General features: G+C 35.6%; 4 protein-coding genes across 5 annotated transcripts; 1 reads left to right on the top strand and 3 right to left on the bottom strand.

Moving 5' to 3' along the window:
* Nucleotides 1–4,883: 4,883 nt before the first annotated feature.
* LOC104114825 (uncharacterized) lies at nt 4,884–13,643 on the bottom strand. Its single transcript, XM_009625363.4, has 7 exons — nt 12,997–13,643; nt 7,589–7,641; nt 7,099–7,191; nt 6,802–7,025; nt 6,154–6,220; nt 5,379–5,489; nt 4,884–5,226 (listed from the first exon to the last, which is right to left on the bottom strand). Exons 1-7 carry the CDS (start codon nt 13,439–13,441, stop codon nt 5,203–5,205), a joined length of 1,017 nt encoding a protein of 338 aa, XP_009623658.1. The 5' UTR covers nt 13,442–13,643; the 3' UTR covers nt 4,884–5,202.
* A 3,082-nt stretch (nt 13,644–16,725) lies between these two features.
* LOC138894711 (uncharacterized mitochondrial protein AtMg00820-like) lies at nt 16,726–17,315 on the bottom strand. Its single transcript, XM_070179439.1, has 2 exons — nt 17,002–17,315; nt 16,726–16,825 (listed from the first exon to the last, which is right to left on the bottom strand). The coding sequence occupies exons 1-2, from the start codon at nt 17,313–17,315 to the stop codon at nt 16,726–16,728; spliced, it is 414 nt and encodes a 137-aa protein (XP_070035540.1).
* Nucleotides 17,316–19,655: 2,340 nt separating this feature from the next.
* On the bottom strand, nt 19,656–20,678 carry LOC138894710 (uncharacterized). Its single transcript, XM_070179438.1, has one exon. The coding sequence runs from the start codon at nt 20,676–20,678 to the stop codon at nt 19,656–19,658; it is 1,023 nt and encodes a 340-aa protein (XP_070035539.1).
* A 618-nt stretch (nt 20,679–21,296) lies between these two features.
* On the top strand, nt 21,297–24,668 carry LOC104114824 (protein PARTING DANCERS). 2 transcript variants are annotated; one of them, XM_033660936.2, is made up of 8 exons: nt 21,297–21,484; nt 22,531–22,655; nt 22,738–22,826; nt 22,902–22,997; nt 23,093–23,187; nt 23,261–23,301; nt 23,389–23,469; nt 24,197–24,668. In XM_033660936.2, exons 1-8 carry the CDS (start codon nt 21,421–21,423, stop codon nt 24,344–24,346), a joined length of 741 nt encoding a protein of 246 aa, XP_033516827.1. In that variant the 5' UTR covers nt 21,297–21,420; the 3' UTR covers nt 24,347–24,668. The 2 variants fall into 2 exon arrangements, with proteins under 2 accessions (XP_033516827.1, XP_033516826.1); XM_033660935.2 differs by having other exon boundaries at nt 21,302–21,484; nt 23,386–23,469.
* The last annotated feature ends 998 nt before the right edge of the window (nt 24,669–25,666 follow it).

Genomic DNA, 25,666 nt, shown 5'->3' with positions numbered 1-25,666 from the left:
TGATGTGAATGCTAAAGTGACTAGACTATATAAATTATTCATAAATATTTTTAATTACCAATGCACCCACTTCTCTTCTTGTAATGATGGGTTTGGAATTGGTTTAATTTTTTTTTTCAACCATATACACACGGTAGAATTCAGTGGGTCTATTTATTGTGAATTATATGCAGCCGATCACCATGTATGTACATGTATTATATTCAAATATATTTTGTCATTGTCTGGTTAGTATAGAGTTCGATCAACTAACTTAAGAGTGCACAATGTGTAGGCATTTGATTAAAGTAAAGTTGAATTCGACAATGTAAAGTCTCCGAGGAACTTCAACTTCAATCACTAATACTTGCAAAGTCTCCATACATTTGGTGCAACGAATTCATTAAAATTGGGATGTTGTAAATACTTTTAGAATTTAGACAAGCTACCTAATTTAGATTTTTCAAATAACTATATTTTGTTTATTAACTGTTGTATTATTTAATATTTTTTCTCTTATTTTTTTCTCCAATTCAGAGAGCATGTAAATGCCAATTATTTTGATATTAGTGGACCAAAAAGAAGAATCAGTAACTTAATTAAAATGATTTGGGAGATTCCGGGTCACCTGACGGACTGAGGGATAATTTTTAAAAGTTTGCTGATTGTAGGGATAAATTTGGCCCGATAGTATAACGGTAGGGGTAAATTTGGCTGGATAATATAACGGAGGTTAAATATAGACAATATCTGAAAGTAGAGGGGTATATTTGGCCTGTTTCCCTATTTTTATTATTGGTTTGTTATAAATTATATACAAGGATATTTTTCATAATGCAAATGGTTTAGCAACAGTAGTGTACCTATCTTGGTTTGAAATATATAATTTGGATTAAAAGATAAAATTAGCCTTTGTCTTTTCTCAGACCCATCATTATCAGTTCAACACCGTGCATATCTCATTTTCAATACAAAGAATCAAATATTTGATGAAAAACAATAATCTCTGTATTATTATTAATTTGATACTACTAATCTCCATTTAACAATCCTTGCATAAGTGTAACATGAAAATGATGGAACTAAAAACGTTTTAAATCTAAAAAAAGTGGCGTTCCTTTTTAAACAAATTTAAAAAAAAAAAAGAATTAAGATAGATAAATTGACACTAATGGAGTATTATCATCTGCACACTGACCGTGTAAAAAATATATTCCATCTGTTTCAAACAGATTGTTACTATTTCCTTATTAGTCTATTTAAAAAAGATTGGTACCTTTCAATATTTTTTTAATAATAAGTATTTATAATCACACAAATGCTATGGTAGGATTCAGTCCACAAGTTTCAAAAGTTTTACAACAACACAAATGTTATGACTTATTTAAGACCGTATACCTCAAAAGTCTTCCCTTATTTATTAAAGTTTGTATCAAGTTAAACTAAGACAATCTTTTTGAAGCGGAGGGAGTATACATTATACTACTAGATCAATCATTTAATTAGATATAATTATCTACAATAAGTGAAATTAGTAAATTGAAGAATAATATAAGACTATATTTCTTAAGCTGCCTCAAAGTTGGCTCCCTATTTTATTTTATTTTTGTTCCTTTTGTTTTCTCTCTTAATCTTTCACAAAAATTGTTAATAGCAGTTATCTTCAATTTTAAAAACAGATTCAGTTGGTCTATCAAAATAGATTGATGATGCTTAGAGATATACAGTATCTTGATGTATTTTTTCTCGGATCTCTTCCAAGATTTTCCATTTTTTGAGATTTATTGGGTTTGTTTAATCTGTTTTTTTATTATCTGAATATGGTTGTGATGATTTCCACAGGTTCCATAAGTCATATATAATTAATTAATTAGTTGGCATCATTGTGAATATATATTCATTTCTCGGATTATCGTTTCATTTCAGTATGGGATATCCTTAGATTATCCTTAATTTTAAGAGTACCAACTCCTTTTGACTTGAAAATTTGATGTCTTTGTGACTAAAAGTAAAGATCTACCCTTAAGGATTATTTGTTGATATTAAGAACTAAACAACTTGAAGGAGATTATATGGTCAAAATTTAATTTGCCACATTGTCCAAGTTGTATGCTCTAAGGTAGGGTACAAATGAAACCGACAAACCGTACCAACTCGATAATTTGAGTCAAACCGAGAAAAAAAACCCGATTATGGTTTGGTTTGATTTGGTTTGGTATTGGAAAAAAAAACTCGACCATATTTGGTTTGATTTGGTTTTAACTAAAAAGAGTCAAACCGAAACCAAACCAACCCGACATTATATGTATATAAGTTTTAAATATATTTAATACATAAAAATATTTATGGTAGTGTAGTTGATAAATATTTCTTAAGTTTTTTTATAGTTTTATCTTTTAACGTATTATTTCAAGCTTGTGCTTATAACTTTTGGATGCTCCAATAAGTTTTATAATCCATAAATGTATAACTCAAATAAATCCTAAATCAAAATCAAATCAATACTAATGCTAATAAAAGACATTCAATTCAATCGTACTATGAATGAAAATAGTGTTGGATATCTATTTTTTAGTTTTTTCATGATTTAGATAAAATGTATAACTTATTTTTCTTTTAGTGGTTAGTCATGCAAATAATAGTACTTATTAGTCATAATTTTAAATTATATTTGTTTTCATTATGGCTTATTAATAATATTTATTTTATGCGATTTTATTATCTTTATTGTTGAATATTTTAGTACAATGTCATGACTCATCTCATATTTCTGTTATTTTATTGAAAAATACCTTATATAGTTCTGTCTTACGAGGATTAAAGAAATATTTGCAGCACAAATTTTACATTTTGTGCTATGAAGACTTTATAGGAAAAAAATTCGAAAAAACCCGAAAACCCGAAAAAAACGAGATTAAAAAACCCGACTTTTATTGGTTTGGTTTGGTATTTAGATTTAATAACCCGATACAATTGGTTTGGTTTGGTAATTAGAAAATCCGAACCAACCCGACCCATGTACACCCCTACCCTTAGGTTTATTATATATCCACGTCTGAAAAAGAAAGAAAAAAAAAACTTTGTAGGAAATGTAGAGGAAGTATTAGAGGATGCAAAAAAGTATTCTATCTTTTGTTTTCCCTCTTATAATTGTTTTCGCAAATTGTTAACAATTCTATTTATCAGCATTAATAATCTTCAATTTTGAAAAACACATTTAGTTAAGCTAACAAAATTGCATAGATGACGTTTATCATATGTATAATATCTGGATGTAGATTACTTGTCAGCTTCTTCCAAGATTTGGCATCGTTTGAGATTTAATCTAGTGGTTATTTAAATTTCTGATTCTTAAGCTGAATATGGTTGTGATGATCTTTCTCAAGATCTATAATTCATATCTTAATGTCCTGGTGTTATTGTTATATCATCGTTAATATTAACGTTTCATTACAATAAGGCTTGTCTTTTATTTATACAAGTGTATGTACCAACTCCTTTTGACTATAAAATTTTAGTATCTTTGGAGTCTTTGGACAAAGAGAGAGAGAGAGAGGGATTATTTGCTGATATAATTAAGACCTAAACAACTTGAAGCAGATGATATGCCTCTAATTTTAAATTGATGTTCTCCCAACTAGCAGATATATATAAAAAGATCTTTAGAAAATAGAGGATATATAAAACAGTTAGATGTATAATATTTTAGAAAATTGTAAAGGACATGAACAAAATTTGCAGTCTTCTATTTGGGGTATCTCTTTGCAGTTTAATCGAACTCACGCTCAGAGGTGAGCCTAGGATTTGAAGGTCGGTTCACCTTAACTTTAATATAAATTTGTGAATTTAAAGGCCGCGGGTGCACCCTACCTTTTTATGTAAATTTTGTCACTGGCGACTGAGACCGTATAAAATTCCTTCAGTAAATGCTTTACGCAATATACTTCCAGCTCAAATTTTGTATTCCTATGGGAGAAAATTTTCTAACGATACCCTTGAATGTCAAGTTGTTGAATTATGCACCCATTCCAATTTCAAATTGATTATTGTTATTATCATTAACATAACCAGGAGCGTATGTAATGTCATAGTACCGAATTCATCTGAAACCAGTACTTTTCGCGTAGAATATAAATTTAGTGTAAAGATTTACAAAAATTACAATACATAGTGAGTATGAACCCATAACTTTAAAAATATAATAGGTTCAATACCAAAAACCTTAAATGTCGAACCCACAAAGTTTAAATCGTGCCACTTCTGAATAAAAACGTAGAAATGTGCTTAGTAGGAACATTCCAATCGAAACTGGGCAGTTATTAAAGACAGCACTTTGTCAGCGCCATTGTACAACAACAACAACAAAAAATCAACCATGTGGGGTCTGGGGAGGGTAAAGTGTACGCAAGCCTTACCCCTACCTTATGACGGTAGAGATGTTGTTTCCGAAAGACCCTCGGCTCAAGAGAAGTGAAAATAAAGCAATAAACAGACAATAGCAACAAGGTAATTAGACATGGGCGCCAATGGAGATACGTGCAATAACAGATATCTAAGAATACGACACTAAAAATAGAGTCAATCTTGCGGGAAATAATGACACAATGTGAAATAGCAAGGGACTAGGAATAGCAAAATCTCACCGGTCATGTCTTGTGTTGCTATAACTGAGTATAACATAAGAATCTAAGCTATATGATTCCTTTTATGCCATCATTTCCCTTTGACTAGTGTGATGTTAATTTCTAAGTTTCTGCAGTTTCTCTCCTCATAATTAATTAGTTACTGCTCGTTTTTTTATAACATTATTCTACAGAAATGTAGATCTAATTGCACTAATCTGAACATATCTGTCTTGTTCTGCTGATGGATACAAATACAATTGCACTTAGTGGTTAGTAGTGTAGTACATAGAATACCTTGCATTTTATTCACAGAAGAAGAACATTCAGCACAGTTAAAGGGTCAAAATCTTCTCTTGATTCATGTTCATTCTGTTTCTACTGAAATGGGTTGGGAAAAAGAGAAAGATAAAGGAGGAAATAAGCAAACTGGCGCTTCCATACGAAGCATCAGAACAAGGAAACTATACAGTTAAAAATAATTGAACTTTTCCTATCTGATTTTATCAACTATGTATATCTCAACTTACACTAGCCAGTTGTGCTTGTTGTCAAAGAGCACGTAAACTCTAATTGGTTAAGGCAAAACTAATTCTGCTGTCTACTCAATATCCTTCATAGCATCCTGCATTCAACAAAGAACAAGCAAGTTACAATCAACCATACCAGTCGTCCTTTCAAGATAGAAGAGGAAAAGCATGCTTAAACATATGCAAGTATCCGAATATAAGTTCAGTACGAGTATAATGTAAAAGGATCGGAAATGATCTGTGTTACCTTAGCAAGCCGTGTTACATAGGCTGCAGCAACTGCTGTAAACAATAAACCTATTCCAAGGGTCAATAGCTGTTGGTTTCCTCCTCCTAGACCAATTTTAGATTCCTCTTGCTGGAAATCAAGAAAAGTAAGATCTAGTGAGTTTATAATGATTTACTTCCTTTTCACACTAAGATGTAAATCAGAAACTTCCCAACTGAATAGAACTTAAAAGGTATTAATTTCGGAGAATAGCAAGGCCAAGAACTACAACATCTGAATCCAACACAAATTAGCACCAGATGAAGAACTACTTCATTGTCAGAAGGGAAAAAGACCATTGCCAAATAGCACAAGTCAAAATTTGTTTGGATCGCAGATGGCCAGAACATCATTTTTGTTTTCTTCAGTTACAGACTGGATTAGAAAACCTCTCCCCGTTCGAGTATTAAAACCAAATCATAATAGTTGGTTCTTAATTATGCAACTACTGTTAACTTGTCGTGAATAAATCATACACATGCCTTGTCTGTACAGAGACTGCAACTTGCACTATGTCATTCAACAAAGCAGTTTGTACTGTTTCTAGTAGACAGAAACTACTATAATTTGGAAAGTGAACACCATGTAAAGTTATTATCAACCAAAATTTACTTTGCCAACTTCTCTTAACAAGAATCTGCAACTTCCACTGCAGGATTGAGAAAATAGAATCACAGAGTCATGACTGACGAAAAGAAGGGACAAGATTCACAACTAAGAGCACAAGATTTTTTTAAAAAAAAGGAAAACTCACAATAAATGCGCGGCCAAATGCACCTGCACTCACGTACGCCCATGTTCCAGGAAGCATTCCTAGCCAACTATATACAAAGATAAGATTTTATCAAGATGAAGAGCATGCCAGACAAGTTAAAAGACAGTCCTACGCAAAAAGTTTTGATGCCTTAAATGAAGTTGGCGCATGCTGCAACTTTTCAGTAGCTAGAGCATTGCAATACCTTCACATGATACCTCTATCAACATAAAGAAATGTATATTAAAGGCTATTTCCACAAGATTATGATCTGTTCTATAAAAGAATAATTTTCTTCAACAAATTTTGCGAACTCTAAACATCAACGGGAGATCAAAGATGACGGTTACTGACACCTCAGTATCACTTTACAAATGGAGAAAAAAGAAAACGGTAAATAACTTGACACTGCTTTTTTCATCCTTCAGTAGATAGTTTGAACACGGTTAATCAGCTAGCTAATTCTATTGATAAATAGCACACATCATAATATTGCTGTAACTTGGTTTCCTCTCTGAACCAATAAAGCCAAAGCCAGATAGCAAAGTAAGTAGTTTATGCGAAATACGAGTCGAAAGCACAACGAAATTAGAAATCTGACATTAGCCAATGATGAAGAAAAAAGTAAACATAGAAAACTGAGTTAACCTTCCTAAAACATATGGCACAAACTTGACCGAAGTCAGCCCGTATAGATAATTTCCAAGAGAAAAGGGAAGCAAAGGGCTCAAACGGAGAAGGGTAACAACTTTGAAACCATTTTCTCCAATTGCTTTATCAATTGCAAGAAATTTCTTGTTCCCTTCCACCAGCTTAAGAATACGTTCACGAGCAAAATATCTGGCAATCAAGAACGCAACAGTAGCAGCCACCTGAATGCATATCAAACTTTTGAGAACTTATTCTACATCATCATGCCACTATTGAACCAAATGAACAGCTTACCGTTCCACTAATGGACACAATGATGGTTCCAGTTATGGAGCCGAATAAAAGACCGGCTGACATCGTCAATGGAATAGCGGGTATTGCAAGGATCTACAAAGGCGTTGCAGCGAAAGTCAGTTCAATGTAGGAACTCTGAAAAATGACATCTCATGACATTAAATATGTTTGGAAGAACTAGAAGATTGGTCAAGTAAAGCCCAAAAATGCAAGTGTAAAATACATTGGTATCCCTGTCAGTGATAATAAGAATATGAAATCTTGCTACTTTATTTTAGTTTACAGTGCCAGCATCCTATGAGCATCTTCTAAGCCAAAAACAAACTAGGCAAGCACCACCTTTAAGATGCGAAAGGACCATCTAACATATTATACATCCAATAAGTTACTAGTGTTTCCACACCAAAAAAACAGTATGCCATTAACAAGTACTTCGCTGGAAGTTCTTGCAAGATTTTAAGCCAACAAAAAAATAGAGTATAGTTCTTACTTCTAACCCAGCATAAACTGCAACGAAGAGTGCGTATCCAGCTGCTCCATAACCTACCGTGTGAGGAGCCTCAGTCAAGCTGAATTTACTTTTATATAAAAATTAAAAGAAAAACTTTACATGTGATAAAACTGATGAAAGTTCAGAACATTCTTGATCTCTCAGCTTTGTTCAAAAAAGACCATCCAAAACTAAATTACAGAGCAGAGTGTAACGACCCGGCCGGTCGTTTTGAGTATTATAACCCCATTCCCCCATTTACTGCTCAATTTATGCTTTATAGTTGTTTTATGACTTACCGGGTTAGTGGGTTCGGGTCCGGAAGGAATTCGGAGTGAAATGAGACACTTAGTCTCATAATTGAAAATTTAAGTTAGAAAAGTGGACCGGATATGGACCTATGTGTAAACGACCTCGGATTTGAATTTTGATGATTCCAATAGCTCTGTATGGTGATTATGGGCTTAGAAGCGTATCCGGAATATTATTTGGAGGTCCATAGAGGAATTAGGCTTGAAATGCCGTAAGTTGAATTTTTGGAAAGTTTGACCGGAGGTTGACTTTTTGATATCGGGGTCGGAATCCGATTCTGAAAATTTGAATACCTCCGTTATGTTATTTATGACTTGTGTGCAAAATTTGAGGTCAATCGGACGTGAATTGATAGGTTCCGGAGTCGTTCGTAGAAACTAGAAATTTCAAAATTCATTAGGCTTGAATTGGGGTGTAATTTATGGTTTTAGCGTTGTTTGAGGTGATTTGAGGGTTCGACTAAATCCGTATGATATTTTAGGACTTGTTGGTATATTTGGTTGAGGTCCCGAGGGGCTCGGGTGAGTTTTGGATGATTAACGGATCATTTTTGGCCTTGGTGAGGTTGCTGATATATGCTGCTGCATTTTTCTGATTTTTCGCGAAGAGTGTTTTCTGAGTGTGAGGTTTTGTTCTTCGTGTCCGCGAAGGGGAGGACGCGAACGCGAAGGTATGGTCAGTGTGTGCATCGCGAACGCGTGAGAGGTGTCGCGTTCGCGAAGAGGAGTGAGGCTATTGGGGACCCCCGGGTCCTTGTTCTACGCGTTCGCGAGGTGGCAGTCGCATTCGCGAAGGTCTGAGCTAGTAAAGCTTCGCGTTCGCGAAGCCGTGGTCGCGTTCGAATCCATGGTTGTTTTTATCATTTAATTGGTGAATTAAGTTGGAAAAGTTTGAAAACCCTCTTAGTTTAAATTGAAGATTTGAGGGTCGAGTTGGGGTCGGATTTTGATAAAATTGGTATGGTTAGACTCGTGGTTGAATGGGCTTTCGGATTTTGTAACTTTTGTCGAGTTCCGAGACGTGGGCCCCACAGGCGATTTTTAAGCTAAAATTCGAATTTTTATGAAAAATTAGCATTTTCTTATGGAGTTAATTCCAATAAATTTTATTGACTGAAACGAATTATTTGTGACTAGATTCGAGGCATTCGGAGGCCGATTTGCGAGGCAAAGGCATAGCAGAGTAAAGAATTTCACTCTCTGAGGTAAGTAACAGTTTTAAATCTGGTCCTGAGGGTATGAAACCCCGGAATTTTGTATCATGTGATTATTTTGGAGGTGACGCACATGCTAGGTGACGGGCGTGTGGGCGTGCACCGAGGGAATTGTGACTTGGTCCGTCCCGTGAAACTGTAAAATTGAATAATTTGTTGTTAGCTATATGCTCTCTATGTGTTGAAGAAATTTGACTATAAATCATGTTAGAAACCATGCTTAGCCTATGTGATAGTACTGTTGGAACCCACAGAGGGCACGTACTTATTGAATTAATTGCTAATTTCTATCTTGTGCCCAGTCATGATTTTACTTGCGTATCATACCTCAGTCTTTCTTGATATTTGTCGATGCATTATGTTATCTTTGTTTGGGCTGATCTTTGTGATTTCTGAGAGCCCGAGAGACTAGAAAGGTTGAGGACTTAGTAAGGCCGAGGGCATGTCGGTGAGGTAAGGATATTATGGCACGTGAGTTGTCCGTGCAGGATATTATAGCACGTGAGTTGTCCGTGCAGATTATGGCGCTTGGGCTGTAGGAGCCCCTCCGCAGTCTGTACACTCTCAGTGAGCGCGGGTACCCATTGAGTGTGAGTGCTGAGGGCTGAGAGCCGAGTGATGAATTGAGTGACTGTTGCCTGAGAGGTTGTTCTTGCTTTGCATTTGTTATTGCACTTGATTGCTATCCGTCATTGTTGTGAAATGTCTGAAAGATTTTATATCCGGATTACATGAAATTGAACTGTATAAAAATTAATTTGACTTAAACTGCCGGATTTGAAAGCATGTATATTCTTTGCTGGAATTACTGAAAGTGAATTGTAACTGTGTAGCTCGTCATTATCTTAAGTTCCTTAGTTATTATTGTTACTTGCTGAGTTGGTTGTACTCATACTATACCATGCACTTCGTGTGCAGATCCAGGTGTTCCCGGACATAGCGGGTGTTGATCATTTCGCGCAGTTGATTTTCAGGAGATTCAGAGGTAGATGCCGTGTTTCGCAGACCTTGTCTCTCTTTCCCTATCTCCTTGTTTACTGTATTTTGGTCTTAGACTATTATAGACCTTATGTTCTAGATTTGTATCCATATTAGATGCTCATGTACTCAGTGACACTAGGTTTTGGGGAGTGTTCGTATCAGTATTTATGGGATTTTGTATTGTATTAAATTATTGTATTTTCAATTAAGAGAAATTGTGGTTTATCGAGATTATCGAATTGCCTAGTATCGAGATAGGCGCCATCACGACAGATTGGGATTTTGGGTCGTGACACAGAGATTATCAGATTATTATGAATCAAACTAGCACCAAAAACCACTAAGAAGACAACATTTCAAACAGGCCAACGAAGATATAGAAACCTTGAATTGGCAAGCAGTAACACTTGGCAAGAAGGGGAGGTTGGAAAGGGAAGAGGGCAAAAGGTAGAAATTCGCTTAATAGGCTCATTCTATCCAAGACAAGAATACCGTCTAGTATAGGATACAAAAATGGTCAGTGTATCATTCTAGAGTTAAGGTCTTTGTTGCTTCAAAGTTGGAGCTAACAAAAGATAAGATTCGAAAGCCAAGAGCCCTACAGTAAAATGGATGATTGTTTTCATTTAACATTTTCAAGTAGAAGCTTATCATCATTCAGTAAAACAAAACTCTCAACTACCAGGGAAACCATTAACTCAGACAGGATTGACAGGTTTCCAGGAGTATTTAAAAACTATCACTTTCACTATTATGCTCGATGAAGTTCAAAATGCAATAACAGATATTCCATATCTTTTTGGATCTTTCACAGTTTAAGCAAACCAATAATGGCTTTCTATCTTCACTTTACGTTCATTCCTCATTACAATTGTCTTGCCCTTGATTTAGATAGAGCTATAAAGTGGCAGCGAAAGGTGTCTGACTATCATAACAAGTCGCCCAACTAAACATTCGTAATGCGTTCAATTACAAGAATCCCAAGTAAGAAATGCAGATGAGGGATAATATTTAAGAGTTAGTCCACTCATTTGACGGGAGAGCCTTGGAGCAACGGTAAAGTTGTATTCGTTTGACCTATAGGTCACGGGTTCGAACAGTGGAAACAGGCACTAATGCTTGTATTAGGGTAGGCTGTATACATCACACCCCTGTTGATTAATGCTTCAAAGTGACAGCTTATTTAGCTCCTAGTTTTTAGCATCTGTAAAGTTAGTACTTGTTCTGTTAATTAGCATGATCATTTAGTTGGATGATAATGGTAGAAGTAGTGGGAGCATTTTATCCACTTTGTTTATTAGTTGCTTATTTTTAGCTTAAGTCAGTTGGTTGTAAGCCTATTTAAAAGGCTTCTACTGTAGCTTTTCTTATGCAATTTGATAGACTTCAAAATACTCTCTCAACTTTCCTTTTGTGTTTAATTCCCAACAACCCCTTGGAGTGCGGCCCTTCCCCGGACCCTGCGTGAATGCGGGATGCTTTGTGCACCGGGTTGTCCTCCTCTAGTCTACTCGTTTCCTCTTAGTAATACTTGGCCATTCATGTGAAGATTGGAAACAAACTTATTTTTCACCATAGATGAACTTGGATTTGGACTTGAGTTTGGGATTAAAATTAAAAGGATCCTGACTCAAATTAATTTTTTGTTGAACAGTTATTAGCAGAATGACTTATCTGTTCTAAATGATGGCAACCTTTTGAAACTGTACAACTGTTTAAGGTAACTGTTCACATTCTTCAAATAAGAATGTGTTCCACCTCAAACACTAGTACTTCTCTGATAACCGTAATGGGCTTCATGTATCCTACAAAGAAAGTTCATTTGCTTATCCCAGATGTCAAGCAATCAGTATTTTGAGAAAGTATTTATATACATCTTGAACCTTCTCTGTTTTCAATGGGGCTGAGTGTTGGCCAGTCAAGAACTCCAATGTCCAGAAGATGAAAGTAGCAGGGATGATGATGCTGAGATGTATGTGTGGGCATGCCAGGAGAGATAAGATCAGGAATGAAGTTATTCAGGACAAAGCGGGACTGGCCCCGTGGAGGACAAGATGCGGGAGTTGAGGCTGAGATGGTTCGAGCACATTAGGAGGTGTGAGAGGTTGTCCATGGCGGATTTGAGAAGAGGTAGAGGTAAGCCAAAGAAGTACTAGGAAAAGGTGACTAAGCAAGACATGGCGTTGCTTCGGCATACTGAGGATATTACCATTGATAGGAGAGTGTGGAGGTCGAGAATTAAGGTAGAAGGCTAGTAGGTAGTCGAGAATTTTCCCTTTCCTTACCTCTTGTATTTTCATATTCTTAGATCTCTATTAGGTCCGGTTGTTTTGTTCGCTTCAATTATTCGTATTTCCTGTTGTTACTGTTTGGTACTACTTCTTTTTCTTTTATCTTTCTTCTTCTTCTTCTTCCTTCTTCTTCTTCTCACCTTTTCCTAAGCTCTCTACCCTTACTATGTAGGGGTAATGTCTGTATACACATTACCCTCCCAAGATCCCACTGTAGTATCAAACTAAATTTGTTATTGTTATTGTTGTTAGCACCAAAACCAGCTGAAAAAAGCTCATTAGCTCAGACGAACTTAATACCCTGAACCATTATCCGCTAAATGGGATGTGCTTGGGAATTTTGCAAGCTTCAGACTTTAATTGGTTCATGCAATCCATATATATTTTCTGTTACGATCAACTTTAGTTGTTGTGCCTAGTGTCCAACACCTAATATCCACAACCACTAAGGGAAAGACAACACCAATACCAAGAATATTGTTACTTATCAATTAAAAAAAGAAGGAACAATAACAAGAATTGTTGAAGTAAATGGTAATATAACAAGGTTCAAATACTGGTGCTATGCCATTAAAGGTGGAAAACTAATAGGAAAATTCATATGAAATTACCTTCAATAAAGCCAGAAAACTGGTTCAAGAAAGCATTGATCTGGTCCTTGTATATGTACCCAACAGTTCCAAATCCACCAATCACACCCACAATCAAAAGACCAGCCAAAATGGTACCTTTAATAGCAGTATTATCATCATCTCCTAATCCACTATCCCTCTCACTCTCACTCTCATAATCATCATCATCATTTTTGGGGTTCAAATTAAGCAGCTTCCTGAAGCTCTGGGGAGATTTATTTGGTGTTTTCAAAAGGGTCTGCTGTTTCTTGGTTTCCCTTAGGGAAGAACATGGTTTCAAGAAATGAAAGCGTTTGGGCTTAAAACTATACAGAAATGAATTAACAGATGAATTTGAAAGGCAAAATTGAATATTGGTTCCTTGTTGAAAAGGAGGCAAAAGGGTAACACATAGAGGTGTTCTGCTCAAATCAATGGTGGGCATTTCAGATGATAAATTAAAGGGACTGGAAAGTTGCTTCCTTTTTGAATTTCCTCTTCTTTTTGTTCTTGATTGTTTTTGCTAAGGTTGTTTTGAGTTCATTTAAAGTGTTTTTTGAGGACTGCTATCTGCGGATTGTGAAATTTGTGTTGGTTGTGCCATGTAAGAATGGAAGATTGTAGAATCTACTATTGGTTCTGTGCTTTGATTCGGTATAAGATTTGTGATGTGGGGAATAATGATATTGACTTTTGGTGATTGAATGAAATCTGTGTTTCTTGTTGAAGCACGTGTTTTTTCTCTCTTTATTCTCAGAATATTTTTCTCAAGACTCTTTTAGTTAAATGAAATGCTCAATTTCCTTAAGGCGGAAAAAGGGGAAAAAGGAAGCAAATTTACTTTTCAAGTGGGAGGAAATAAAAACATTGTTTGTCATTTTTTACTTTGTTTAGAAAAATAGAATAAAATTAGGAATGAAATTATTCGGGATAAAGTGGGAGTGGCTCCCATGGAGGACAGGATGTGGAAAGCGAGATTAAGATGATATGGACATGTGAAGAGGAGAGACACAAATGCTCGAGTAAGGAGGTGCGAAGGTTGGCCTTGGTAGGTCTGATAGAGGTAGGCCAAAGAAATATTGGGGAGAGGTGATTAAACATGATATGATACTGCTCCAACTTACCGAGGACATGATTGATAGGAGAGTATGTAGGTCAAGAATTAGTGTTAGTCTTGTATTTTTTTATTCTTAAGTTTCTATTAGTACCTATTATTTCTTTCACTTCGATTTTCTTATTATCTTCGTGTTGTTTTTTCCGCTTATTATTAATGCTTCTTTTTCATCTTTACTTGAACCGATAGTCTAAGGCTGCATACATACTATCCTTCCCAAATTTCACTTGTGAAATTATAGTGAGCTTGTTATTGTTATTGTTAGAAAAGAAGAATAAAATAATGAAATATTATGTTCGAACAGGATAATAAATTTTACAAATTAATTATAATTCAACTATTATTATTGAACATTTTAATAGCTTGCTTTTAATTGTCTTACTATTTTCTTTGGAGTCGATATATAATGCCCCGTTTGTCCATAAAAAAATTAATTTTTTTTTCAAAAATATTTTTGTCGATGAAAATTTTGCAAGTTTTTGAAATTTTTTTGAAAATGAGTTTTTCAAAAACCAAAAAGCGGTTTTTATCACTTTTTCAAATTTTCAAAAATTTTCTCACTCACACAACTACAACATTTTTTCAAGTGAAATGCATGTCCAAACATAATTTCAAATTTCAAATAACAATTTTTAACTTAACTTCAAATACTACCTTTTTTCAAAATTTACAATTTTTATGTCCAAACGCCTACTACGTTATGATTTTCTTCTTGAGTTGTTACCACTCCTCTCCAGTTTTCCTTGAAAAGCATAACATTCCATCAAAAAAATTAAAAGTTTGCACTATTTAAAAATATTTTTAAATAAGATTGTATTTCTAGACTTAGAAACAGTATATATATATATATATATATATATATATATATATATATATATATATATATATATATATATATATATATATATATATATATATGTTTCCATTCTTTTTGCCTTAATGAGATATTCTTTTAGTGGCTACGTAATTAAACATTCTGATTTAATTATTAAGCTCGACAAATAGTGACAAAAACAAGACAAATTTACATACCGTAGCCGACCTCAAAATAATAGTTGAGAAATGTATATTTTTTATATTTAACCAAATATTTTAAAAGCCCAACAAACAAGGTAGGACAAAGGTACACAAAAATGGTATAGAAATAACACCAAGTAGCCATTCTAGAGGGCTGTTATCTACGAATTAGTCAATGTATCCTGAATTTCAGTTTATCAGTTTAATTTTTCAGGACACAAAGTCTTGAAACTAAGATTTTTAGTTCAAATTCTAAGGAAAAATAAATACTGGCTAATCCCTAAATAGCAGCCATATGAATGACTATTTGTGTATTTCCCCCAAAAATGGTTGGTTAGTGTGATGAGAATGAGCAATTATAAGACGCGAAACTTGAACTTAACTCTAAGCTCTAATGGAGGAAAAACGGAGGAGGTGTGAGAGAGAGAGACATCTGGGAAGCTTCCAGAAAATGGAACTATGAATAAAATGAAATCCTCAACAATTACAAGTACCCTACTCCTATATATACACACTGTTAGCTGGACACAGCTGGACTGGGCAAGTGGAAAGCAAAAACTGCAACTAACTACCGGAAATGTAACTAACTATCTCTAACTAACTAACTAACTATCGGAAGCATAACTAACTACCTAACTAACTGATTCATACAGTGCAGTAGTGCAGTCTGCTATCTTTCCAAAATAAATACATATCTCAACACCCCTCCCTCAAGTTAGAGGAGAGGGACTCACAACCAACTTTCCAAGAAGAGATGAGTGTTTGAGCCCTGTGAGTGATTTAGTAAAAATGTCAGCCAATTGTTTATGAGTGGATATGTAATGTAGATCAACAAGCCCTTTGTTGAGCTTATCCCGCACAAAATGACAATCAACTTCTATGTGTTTGGTCCGCTCGTGAAACACTGAATTTCTTGCTATTTGCATGGCGGCTTGGCTATCACAAAAGACTGGTATTGGCAATTGTAATGGGACAGTCAACTCTTGAAGCAATTGGGACAACCAAACCAGTTCTCCCACCGCCTTTCATGCTGATCTATATTCAGCTTCCGCTGAGGACAGGGATACAGTCAACTGCTTCTTGGATTTTCAGCTGATGGGGGTACTCCCAAGCATTATGACAAACCCACATACTGATCTTCTAGACTCGAGGCAAGCTGCCCAATCTGAGTCGCAAAAGGCTTTAACTGTGTAGTCTCTTGTGCTGGAGAAAAATAGTCCTAAAGTGGGATTCCCTTTTAGATATCTTAGAATATGAAAGGCAACTTTCAAATATGTGTCTCTTGAGCTCTGCATGTACTGGCTTAGATGCTACACACTGTAAGCAATATCGAGTCGGGTGTTAGTGAGAAAATTCAATTTTCCTATCAATTTTCTGTAGTGAGATGGGTCATCTAGTAAGACCCCATCATCTGCTCTAAGTTTGATTGAGGAGTCTAAGAGGTGAGGACATTAGAGAGCAACTCAGACAATGATGCTATTTTAGTAAGTCTTAAACAAACTTCCTTTGTGTAAGCGGGACATCACCAATAGTGTACATCACTTCCATTCCCAGAAAAAAGTGGAGTTTGCCTAGATCCTTTATTTTGAATGTTTTGTCTAAGAACCTTTTAGGGAAAAGATTTCCTCTGTATCTGTCCCAGTTAGTATAACATCATCTACATAAACTGCTACAAAAACCACTGAATTTCCCTTCTTTCTGGAAAAAAGTGAATAGTCTAACATTGAATGTGTGTAGCCTTTTGAACAAAGTGATTCAGTCAACTTGGCATACTATTGCCTACTTGCCTATTTCAAACCATACAAGGATTTATTCAATTTGCACACAAGGTCAGACTTGTGCACCATAAGGCCTTGTGGAACTTGCATATATACCTCCTCATATAAATCTCCATGGAGAAACTATTCACATCAAGTTGATACATTTCCCAGCCTTTCATCACTGTTGTACCAATTAGGGCCCTCACAGTTGTCATTTTTATGACTGGAGAAAATGTTTCTGTATAGTCTACACTTGCTTGTTGAGTGTAGCTCTTCACTACCAATATGGCATTTAGCCTCTCTACTGTGCCATCTGCTTTGTGCTTCACTTTGTAAACCCATTTGCAGCCTATTGCTCTCTTCCCTGCTGAAAGTGGTACAAGGTCCCAAGTATGGTTTGCATAGAGTGTTTCAAATTCCCGTGTCATGGTTGCTTGCCACGCAGGGTCTAGAGATGCTTCCTCATATGAACCAGGTTCACAATCATATGAAATATTGGTAACCAATTACTGACTATCATGACTTAAAACATTAAGAGATATATGTTGGGCAGTTGAACTAGATGTGATGAATGAAAAGGATGGTGTGCTATCAGTTGATGTAGTGTTAGGAGAAGGAATAGTATGGTTAAGTTGTGATTTGGGAAGTGCAACTACATAGTCTTTTAGGTAAGCAGTTATTTTGTGTGTCCTAGAAGGTCTTTGTGTGGTTGGATTCAGTGAAGGTTGTTGGTTCTCATTACTGGAAAGGTTTCTGGTATCATCAGAGATATGAGAAAGAGATAAGTCAATGCCCAGATCAGTTGAACTACATGAGGTGTTAGGTGACTATGTGTTCATGGAGGTATGATCAGTGAAGGGAGTGTCAACATCATTTTAAGGGATGTTTCCTGATCTTCTTGAAGTAGGAGCAAAATTATTTATTTCATCAGAAGAATGAATACCAGCATTCTGGGGAATGACATTATTATTAGTAATTGAAGTTTTAGAACTAGAAGGTAAGGAAAAGGGAAAAATATGCTCATGGAAAATAACATCTCTAGATACATGGATCTTGTTAGTGGCCAGATTTAGCACTTTGTAACCTTTTGTTCCAAAAAGATATCCCACAAACACATGAGGTGTGGATCTAGGTTCAAATTTATCTTTGTGAGTTTTGAGAACTATGGGAAAACAAAGGCAACCAAAACTTCTAATGTGTGAATAGGTAGGCCTTTTATTGTATAATAGCTCAAATGGACATTTGTTTTTAAGTGAAGAGGAGGGTAGTCTGTTTATTAGGTATGTAGAAGTAAATATACACTCCCCCCAGTATTTGAGAGGAAGTTTGGACTGGAAAAGTAAGGCTCTGGCTGTTTCTAGTAGGTATTTGTGTTTTCTTTCCACTATCCCGTTTTGTTGGGGTGTATAAGGGCATGTTCTTTGATGCAGAATCCCTTTAGCTTGTAGGAAAGAAGTGGTTTCATACCCTGTGAATTCCAGACCATTGTCAGTCCTTATGGCCTTTACTGAAGTATTAAACTGAGTTTCTATCATAGCAACAAATCCTTTTAGGACATGTAAAGCATTACTTTTGCAGCTCAGCAGATGTATCCATGTTAATCTGCTATAATCATCTACAAGGGTAATGAAGCACTTATAGTTATCATGAGTTGTGATATGGTATGGGCCCCATAAGTCAACATGTAGTAACTCAAATATTTTGGTCATGGAGTTGGTTTTTTCTGGAAAGGGTAATCTTGTTTGCCTTGCCATTGGGCAAATGTGGCAAAGAAAAGGCTGTTTGGGGGAAAAAATGGATGGTATTGATGGGATTCCCCTCATTTTGACAAAAGGCACATGGCCTAATCTGTTGTGTGATAAAAGATCCACAATATCCCTTTGATGCAAAGAAGTAAAACATACAGAACAACCATCATTATTATTAGTATTCAAAGCATTAACATGACTACATAGGTGTGTAGAATCACCCACATTCACTGATGAATCATGAGTTTTAGAACTGGAGCCTAATGAAATAGTAGAAATGTTATTAGGAACAGTAGTAAATGAACTAGGAGGGTTAGAAGTACTACAAGCATGAGTTACAGTATTAGCTGGGGAGACAGATGTATTGGATTTATTATTGCATAGATCAGAGAAGAGATATAGACCACTGTTGCTCTTACCAATCTCCAGAGGCCTCTTTAGTGAAGGGGCCTGCAGAAGTATGCAAGAAAACTTAGTGAATATGACAAAGCAATATAATTGTACAGTCAAGGAATGTACAGAAATCAGGTTGAATTTGAAACTAGGTACAAAGAGGACCCTTTTAAGGTAAATTTGGGACTTAGAACTACGTCACCAATCAAGGTTACTTTCACTTTATAGCCATTTGGTAAGGTAACAAGAAAGGGATACATCAAGGTCTTGGTGTTGGTTAGCGAAGATTTATTGAATGTCATATGGTTTGTGGCTCCAGAATCTAAGATCCATGTGTGAGCAACAGTTTTAAAGTCTTTACATGATTGATATCTAGGTTCAATAGAGGAAGAACAAGCAACTATACCTGCAAAATTCACAGCTCCACTGGCTATATTGGCATTTCCAGAGTGATCTCCTGCATTGCTATTGTTATTGGCTTGAAAATTCTCCAGGATACTGAGGAGTTGCCCATATTGCTCATTTGTCAAATTGTGCACTGCTCGACCTTGCTCCAGAGTAGTGCCTTCAATATATTCAATGTTTCCTCTTTCACTTGGTGCACCAAACAAACACATTTGCAGCATATCATTTGCCTTTATTGAATCTGGACTGCTGTGAACTCTGTGGTGAGTTTTGTGGATAACCATGTAGCTTGTAACATTTGTCCTTGGAATGCCCTGGCCTCTTGCAAAACTCACAGTACAAACGAGATCTATTCTGAGGGTAGCTCCCCCTAAACACACTACTCCCAGTGTTGTTATTTGCCTGCTGATTATAGTTCATTTTGAAGTTGTTATATCCATTTCCATTTGTGTTCCTGAAATTGTTGTTACCAGCTCTACCTGCATTTAAGGTTGTGGACTCCATAAGCAGTTGACTCTGTGGCCTCATCTCCCTTTGCTTTTCTTCTTGAATGAGGATGGAAAAGACTTGTGCTAAGGAAGGCAATGGGTTCATCATAAGAATACTGCCTCTCACTATTGTGTATAACTCATTTAGTCCCGTCAGAAATTGAATTAGCCTCCTATCTTGCTTTGCCTTATGCATACTTGCCTTAGCTCCACATGTACAGTTGCAAGTGCAACGTGCATTAGCATTCAAAGTACTGAGTTCTTCCCACAACTTCTTCATCTTTGTATAATATCCAGTAATGTCAAGTGATCCCTGAGTTAAGTCATTGATTTCCTTTTGTAATTGATATAATTTAGCTCCATTCGTTTGATCATATCTGTCCTCCAGCTCCTGCCATAGTTCTTCAGCATCTTTCACATATTGTAGACTATCTTCTAGATCTTTGGACAATGAATTTAGTATCCACGAAGTAACCATATCATCACATCTTTCCCATTGATTGAACATGGGAGAATTTGGATCTGGCCTTTTGCGTTTTCCATTTATGAATCCTGTTTTGTTCTTCACAGATAGTGCTCTTAAAACTCCTCTCTTCCAAGACCTGTAACCAGATCCATCGAAGGCCAATGGAACCAGCATAGATCCAACATTCTCTGAAGGATGCATGTATAACGGATTGGTCGAATCCATAGCAGTTTGTGAATTTGTGTAGCTTGCGGTGGTTGAATCATCTAAAGGAGCTTGATCTCCAGCCATAACTTCAAGCAATTACTTAACAAACATAATTCAATCAACAACAAAAAAAGAACAAAACTATCACAGCACAATCAAACTAATACAACAATTTTGTAGAAGGACAACAGGCAGATGAACTTTGATTTTGAGTTGAATTCACAATTAAATGAGCCCTAGATCTCAGCAACTGATCAGTATCGAGTAGTCCATGATCGAGTATCAATAAAACACGAGAGAACAGTGAGCGCAAGGCTCTGATACCATGACGAGAATGAGCAATTATCAGACGTGAAACTTGAGCTTAACTCTAAGCTCTAATGGAGGAAAAACAGAGGAGGTGTGAGAGAGAGAGAGATCTGGGAAGCTTCCAGAAAATGGAGCTATGAATAAAATGAAATCCTCAACAATTATAAGTACCCGACTCCTATATATACACACTGACAGCTGGACACAGCTGGACTAGGCAAGTGGAAAGCAAAAACTGCAACTAACTACCGGAAATGTAACTAACTATCTGTAACTAACTAACTAACTATCGGAAGCATAACTAACTACCTAACTAACTGACTCATACAGTGCAGTAGTGGAGTCTGCTATCTTCCCAAAATAAATACATATCTCAACATTCGGGGCTGGACCGAAGTATAGCCCAGGCCCATTTACCCTCAGCCCAAATGGCCCAAAATTCGGAGGATGGAGGACTATATATATAAGCCAGCTTACGAACTCAAACAGAAACGCATCATTCTCCATAAGAGCAGCGATGAGTCAAGGAGGATTCGGCGGTTCGATGCCATTATCAAATACTACAAGCTTACCGACTTTATGTATTTTTCTCATTTCCTCGAACTCTTTTACAATATATGTGTAAAATGGAGCAGTAATTTGTTTTGCTTAAAAATAGCTATTCGTATAATTTTGAAATTTTGATGTGCTAAGTCTGAAGAATGATAACTGACTTTTTTGTTATGACGAATTTTAGTTTTTTTTTCCTCTGTTTTTGTTCGAATTTTGAATGAAATACGTCTGTGATTTACTTAGTTTCGAATTTTCGAATTTGATTTAACGTATTCAAAGTAGAATTCCTGAGTAATAACTCAATTTTGATGCTTTTTTTTTTTGTCAATTTTACTAGAATAACTTAAATACATCTCGAAAACGTGAATGTATAGTTCCTGTTATGAAAGTTCAAAAACTGCCATATTATATTTATTGTACGTATCTGATATATTTAGTTCGAAAAGTGGTGGATCAAACTTTAATTTTTAAATCTCCAATGATCTGTAAGGTTATATTCACTTTGTACATGGTGAATTTTGAACTTGTGATATGCAGATTAAGAGGCTTGATAAATATAAAAATGTGTTTTAGGCATTACTTGATGCATGTATAATTATAAACCGCCTTAAGTTGCATTTTAGAAGTTTTTGTCTTAGTATATGTTAGGATGTTGTTGTATTGAACATTAGCATCAATGTTTATGCTTAATTGTTTAGAGGAAAAATATTTTAACAGTTTATATAAGCAAATTGCTTGAATGTCTTCATTTGCTTATTCTTCTCTTTGAATGATCAAGATCTACAGTTCTCATGTCCTGAAGGAAACCTTTATTTGCTTACTTGCTCGTTCCATGTAAAAAATATCTATACTTCAACTGTCTCTGATGTTAAGGAGAATATGTATTTCACAAATAAGTTCTTGCAAGGTTTTTGCATTTCTTATCCCTAGGGAACAATATTTGTAGATTATTTTTGACAAATAATATTTCCAGATGTTTTAACTGTTCTAGATTGCTATTTTAACTGTAAGGATCAATCACACTGCACTTTGAAAGTAAATGTCTTACGTTACCATCGATCATCAACTCTTGCAGGTAGCAATGGCGTTTGTGTGATGAGTAGCACATGGAGAGATGCACAGAACCCGTCCTTTCTCAATTTCATCTCTCGCTTTCTCAATGAAAGTTCTTTCCGTTTAAATATTCTTCCAATTGCACCAGTAACTACTCTTTTCAGCTGTGGTGGTCTTCATATAAAGTCTTTCTTTTGCAAATGGCAGTAATAACATTTCCTATTCACAGGATTTTATCTTTATCTTTGGCGGTTTGTCGGTTGCTTTCATGTTTGTGACCAATTGGGATGTCGTCGACAAGGAATCTATCTTTAGAAAGTAAACGTGCCCTATATCTCTCAAAATCCAATTTTGCACTTTATCAAAAATTGATAAGTTTGTGACTTGATATAGAGCTGAGAAAGTGAAGGAGCAGTTTGCAAGCTTCTATGTGGTTATCACCCTTTCTTCAAAGGAACAGAATGATTCTTTCATACACTCCTATTTCAAGTGAGTCAAATCTAACTTCGCCTTCTATCTGTAATCTCTATATCAAGGTGTGGCGTAATATGAAGCACTTGGATAATCTCTTGATTTTCTTGAAGGTATGTAGTGCAACCTGGAGGGCCAACATTTGTTCCTGTGCAAGACTTTGAGATGGGCTTTGAAAAAATTGTGAAGATAGCACATGCTCGTGGGGGTAAGATATCAATTCTCCAAGCTGAACAAAAGAAACTTAATTGTATATTTACTGCCAAAAGTATCTGTTGCAGTGTGCAAACGACAGGGTGTATTGGCAAAATTAAAAGCTGAGGTAAAGGGTTGAATAGTTTTCCAGTCTTCTGACTGATAGCCAGGTGTTTTCTTGTGAACCTGAGACATTCTGCCTTGCTGTTAGAAGGAAAAATCAGTACAGGCAATGGAGATTTACCAACAAGTGGTTACATCAATCCCTGGTGTTGACAGCCATGATGCAAATGTGGTATTTTATTTAATGCTTTTCCCATCTATGGTCCATCGGATGTCTTGTACCATGATAAAAACCTTATTATAGCGAATCCCTTTCTCGATTACCTGTAAGTTTGTAAAGAATCATAGTATCACCTTTTGTCTCAATCTATCACTCATATGTTGAACCACAGTAATTTGGCAATTTCAGAGTTCTCTTCCATATGTTTGCTTGCGGACTGTAGGGTCAGTTTTAGGTCAACAAAATCGAAGATGTCATTTTAGCTATGTGGTCATTTACTTTGTATGAAAAGCCTGAGCCAAATCGAGGATTCTACAATATCTGTACCATCCAGGCGCGAGACATGCAACCTGTATTACTTGACTAATGAGGTTTGAGTTATGACAACCTTTGAAATAAATCACAATTGTGGGTCAAATAAAGTATTTAGTTTTTGAAACACCTGTCTTCCTGTCTGTCTTACAGATTCTGATGCAAAAGCCTGAAAGTAATTAATGTTGCTGCATTTTCACATGATGCTGATACATGAATGAACACATCATACTGCAAGCTTTCCCACTAATGATCCTTCTTGTCACTTCTATTTTGCATATATATTCCTATGACATACCAAAATCATGGCACCTTTTCTTGTTTATAATGTGTGCTTTAAAGGATGACAGCGTCGTATTATCAATTACACGCATTTATCTATCCAGACAGTTGTAGTCACTTCTTTGTCTTCTTTTGTCTGTTTCAGCTTTATCAAACTATTGGTTCAATTGAAGCAATAGCTAAGTCATCAAAGGAGTACATTCTGGAAACGACTGACCTCTCACCCACGACAGCTGAGACAATCACAAGGTTTTTCAGGGATCCAAAGTTTTATCTGGGTCCCAAAATTGGCTGAGTTATTAATTCTAGAGCATTCAGAGTCATGCACCCTGCAGAAGTGACTTTAGATATCTCAAAAACAGGTGGAAGTCGAATGAATAGAAATCAGAAGGCTCTTCAAAACTTTCTTCTCTTGCTTACGGAAATATGATTAAATATTTGTGTAAGTTGCTCCAAGTTTTACTGAAGTCCATTAAAGAAGATCAGAATTGCATCTGTAATCTCTATGTTGATGTTTGGTTTCTTCTGTGTTTCTTGTCGGAATTTCTCGTCCTTTGTATGGTTAAATCCCACGAAAAACCTGGTTTTAGTGACAGGTCTCCAGCATTTATGATTAAGTTTCCCATGATACTGAATGATCATCTGCAAAGGAAAACTGCTGAACTTTTGGTTCTCTTCTTTTGAAGGGGTAAAATTCTGAAACCCCATGTGAATTCCTTTATCAAGAGTCACCTCCACAATTTGTAATGATATTTTAACAATTATAACTCAGTGCATGACTTAAAGAATGATAGAAAGGACTCATTGCTTACTTTCCAGCATGTTTTTGAAGAACAAGTGTATTTGGCTTGGATGTTTGTCTGTAAAATTGCAATTACGCTTTCATCACTCAAAAATAGAAATTAAAAATTACTACTAGGATAGAGTATGTGAATATTTTTCAGACAGAACAGAACAGAAAGCACGTCAAATAAAATTATACACGTAGTTAATTCTCCGTTCTAGACCAGGCATAGGAAGGAAAGACAGTAAAATATAGGAATATTAAAACAAGGTAGTGGTGCCCAGGGCTGTTCATAATATGGAAAATACGAATTACCGTACCGAAATAGAAAATTTTGGTATATGGTATTTGATATTTTGGTATTTGGTTTAAGTTTTTAAAATAATTTAGCATTAGGTATGATATTTGATATTTTAAAAAATAATATCGAAATACCGATACCGTACCGAAATATATACTAAATTACACATTACAGATATTATTGATTATCATACTAAGTTACACAATACTTTTCTTTCGCATTCATATTGAGGTTGGCAGTAAAGCCCATGTACTTCTTTAGGAAAATGGAGGAACAAGGTAAGATGCAGATTCTAATTCTTACTCTCTAGGTTGCCAAGCAGTTTAATGTAATATTTCAACGGTTTTGGAGTATTTCTTACTTCGTTACTCTTGTATTATTGTTGCATATGTTGGATTCTCTAATTTTAACAATTAATTGTAAGCAAATGAAATGATATTTCCAATGATTAAATGTATTCTTTTATGTACCTTTTTTCTCTTAGTCGATACTTGATGGTTTTGGACAAAGATTTTGCCAACAGTCTGGTG

The sequence above is a fragment of the Nicotiana tomentosiformis genome, chromosome 6 (genome assembly GCF_000390325.3).
Source record: "Nicotiana tomentosiformis chromosome 6, ASM39032v3, whole genome shotgun sequence".
Taxonomy (NCBI): Eukaryota; Viridiplantae; Streptophyta; class Magnoliopsida; order Solanales; family Solanaceae; genus Nicotiana; species Nicotiana tomentosiformis.
The sequence above is the reverse complement of the archived record's forward strand: the minus strand, read 5'-3'. Positions and strand labels throughout refer to the sequence as shown.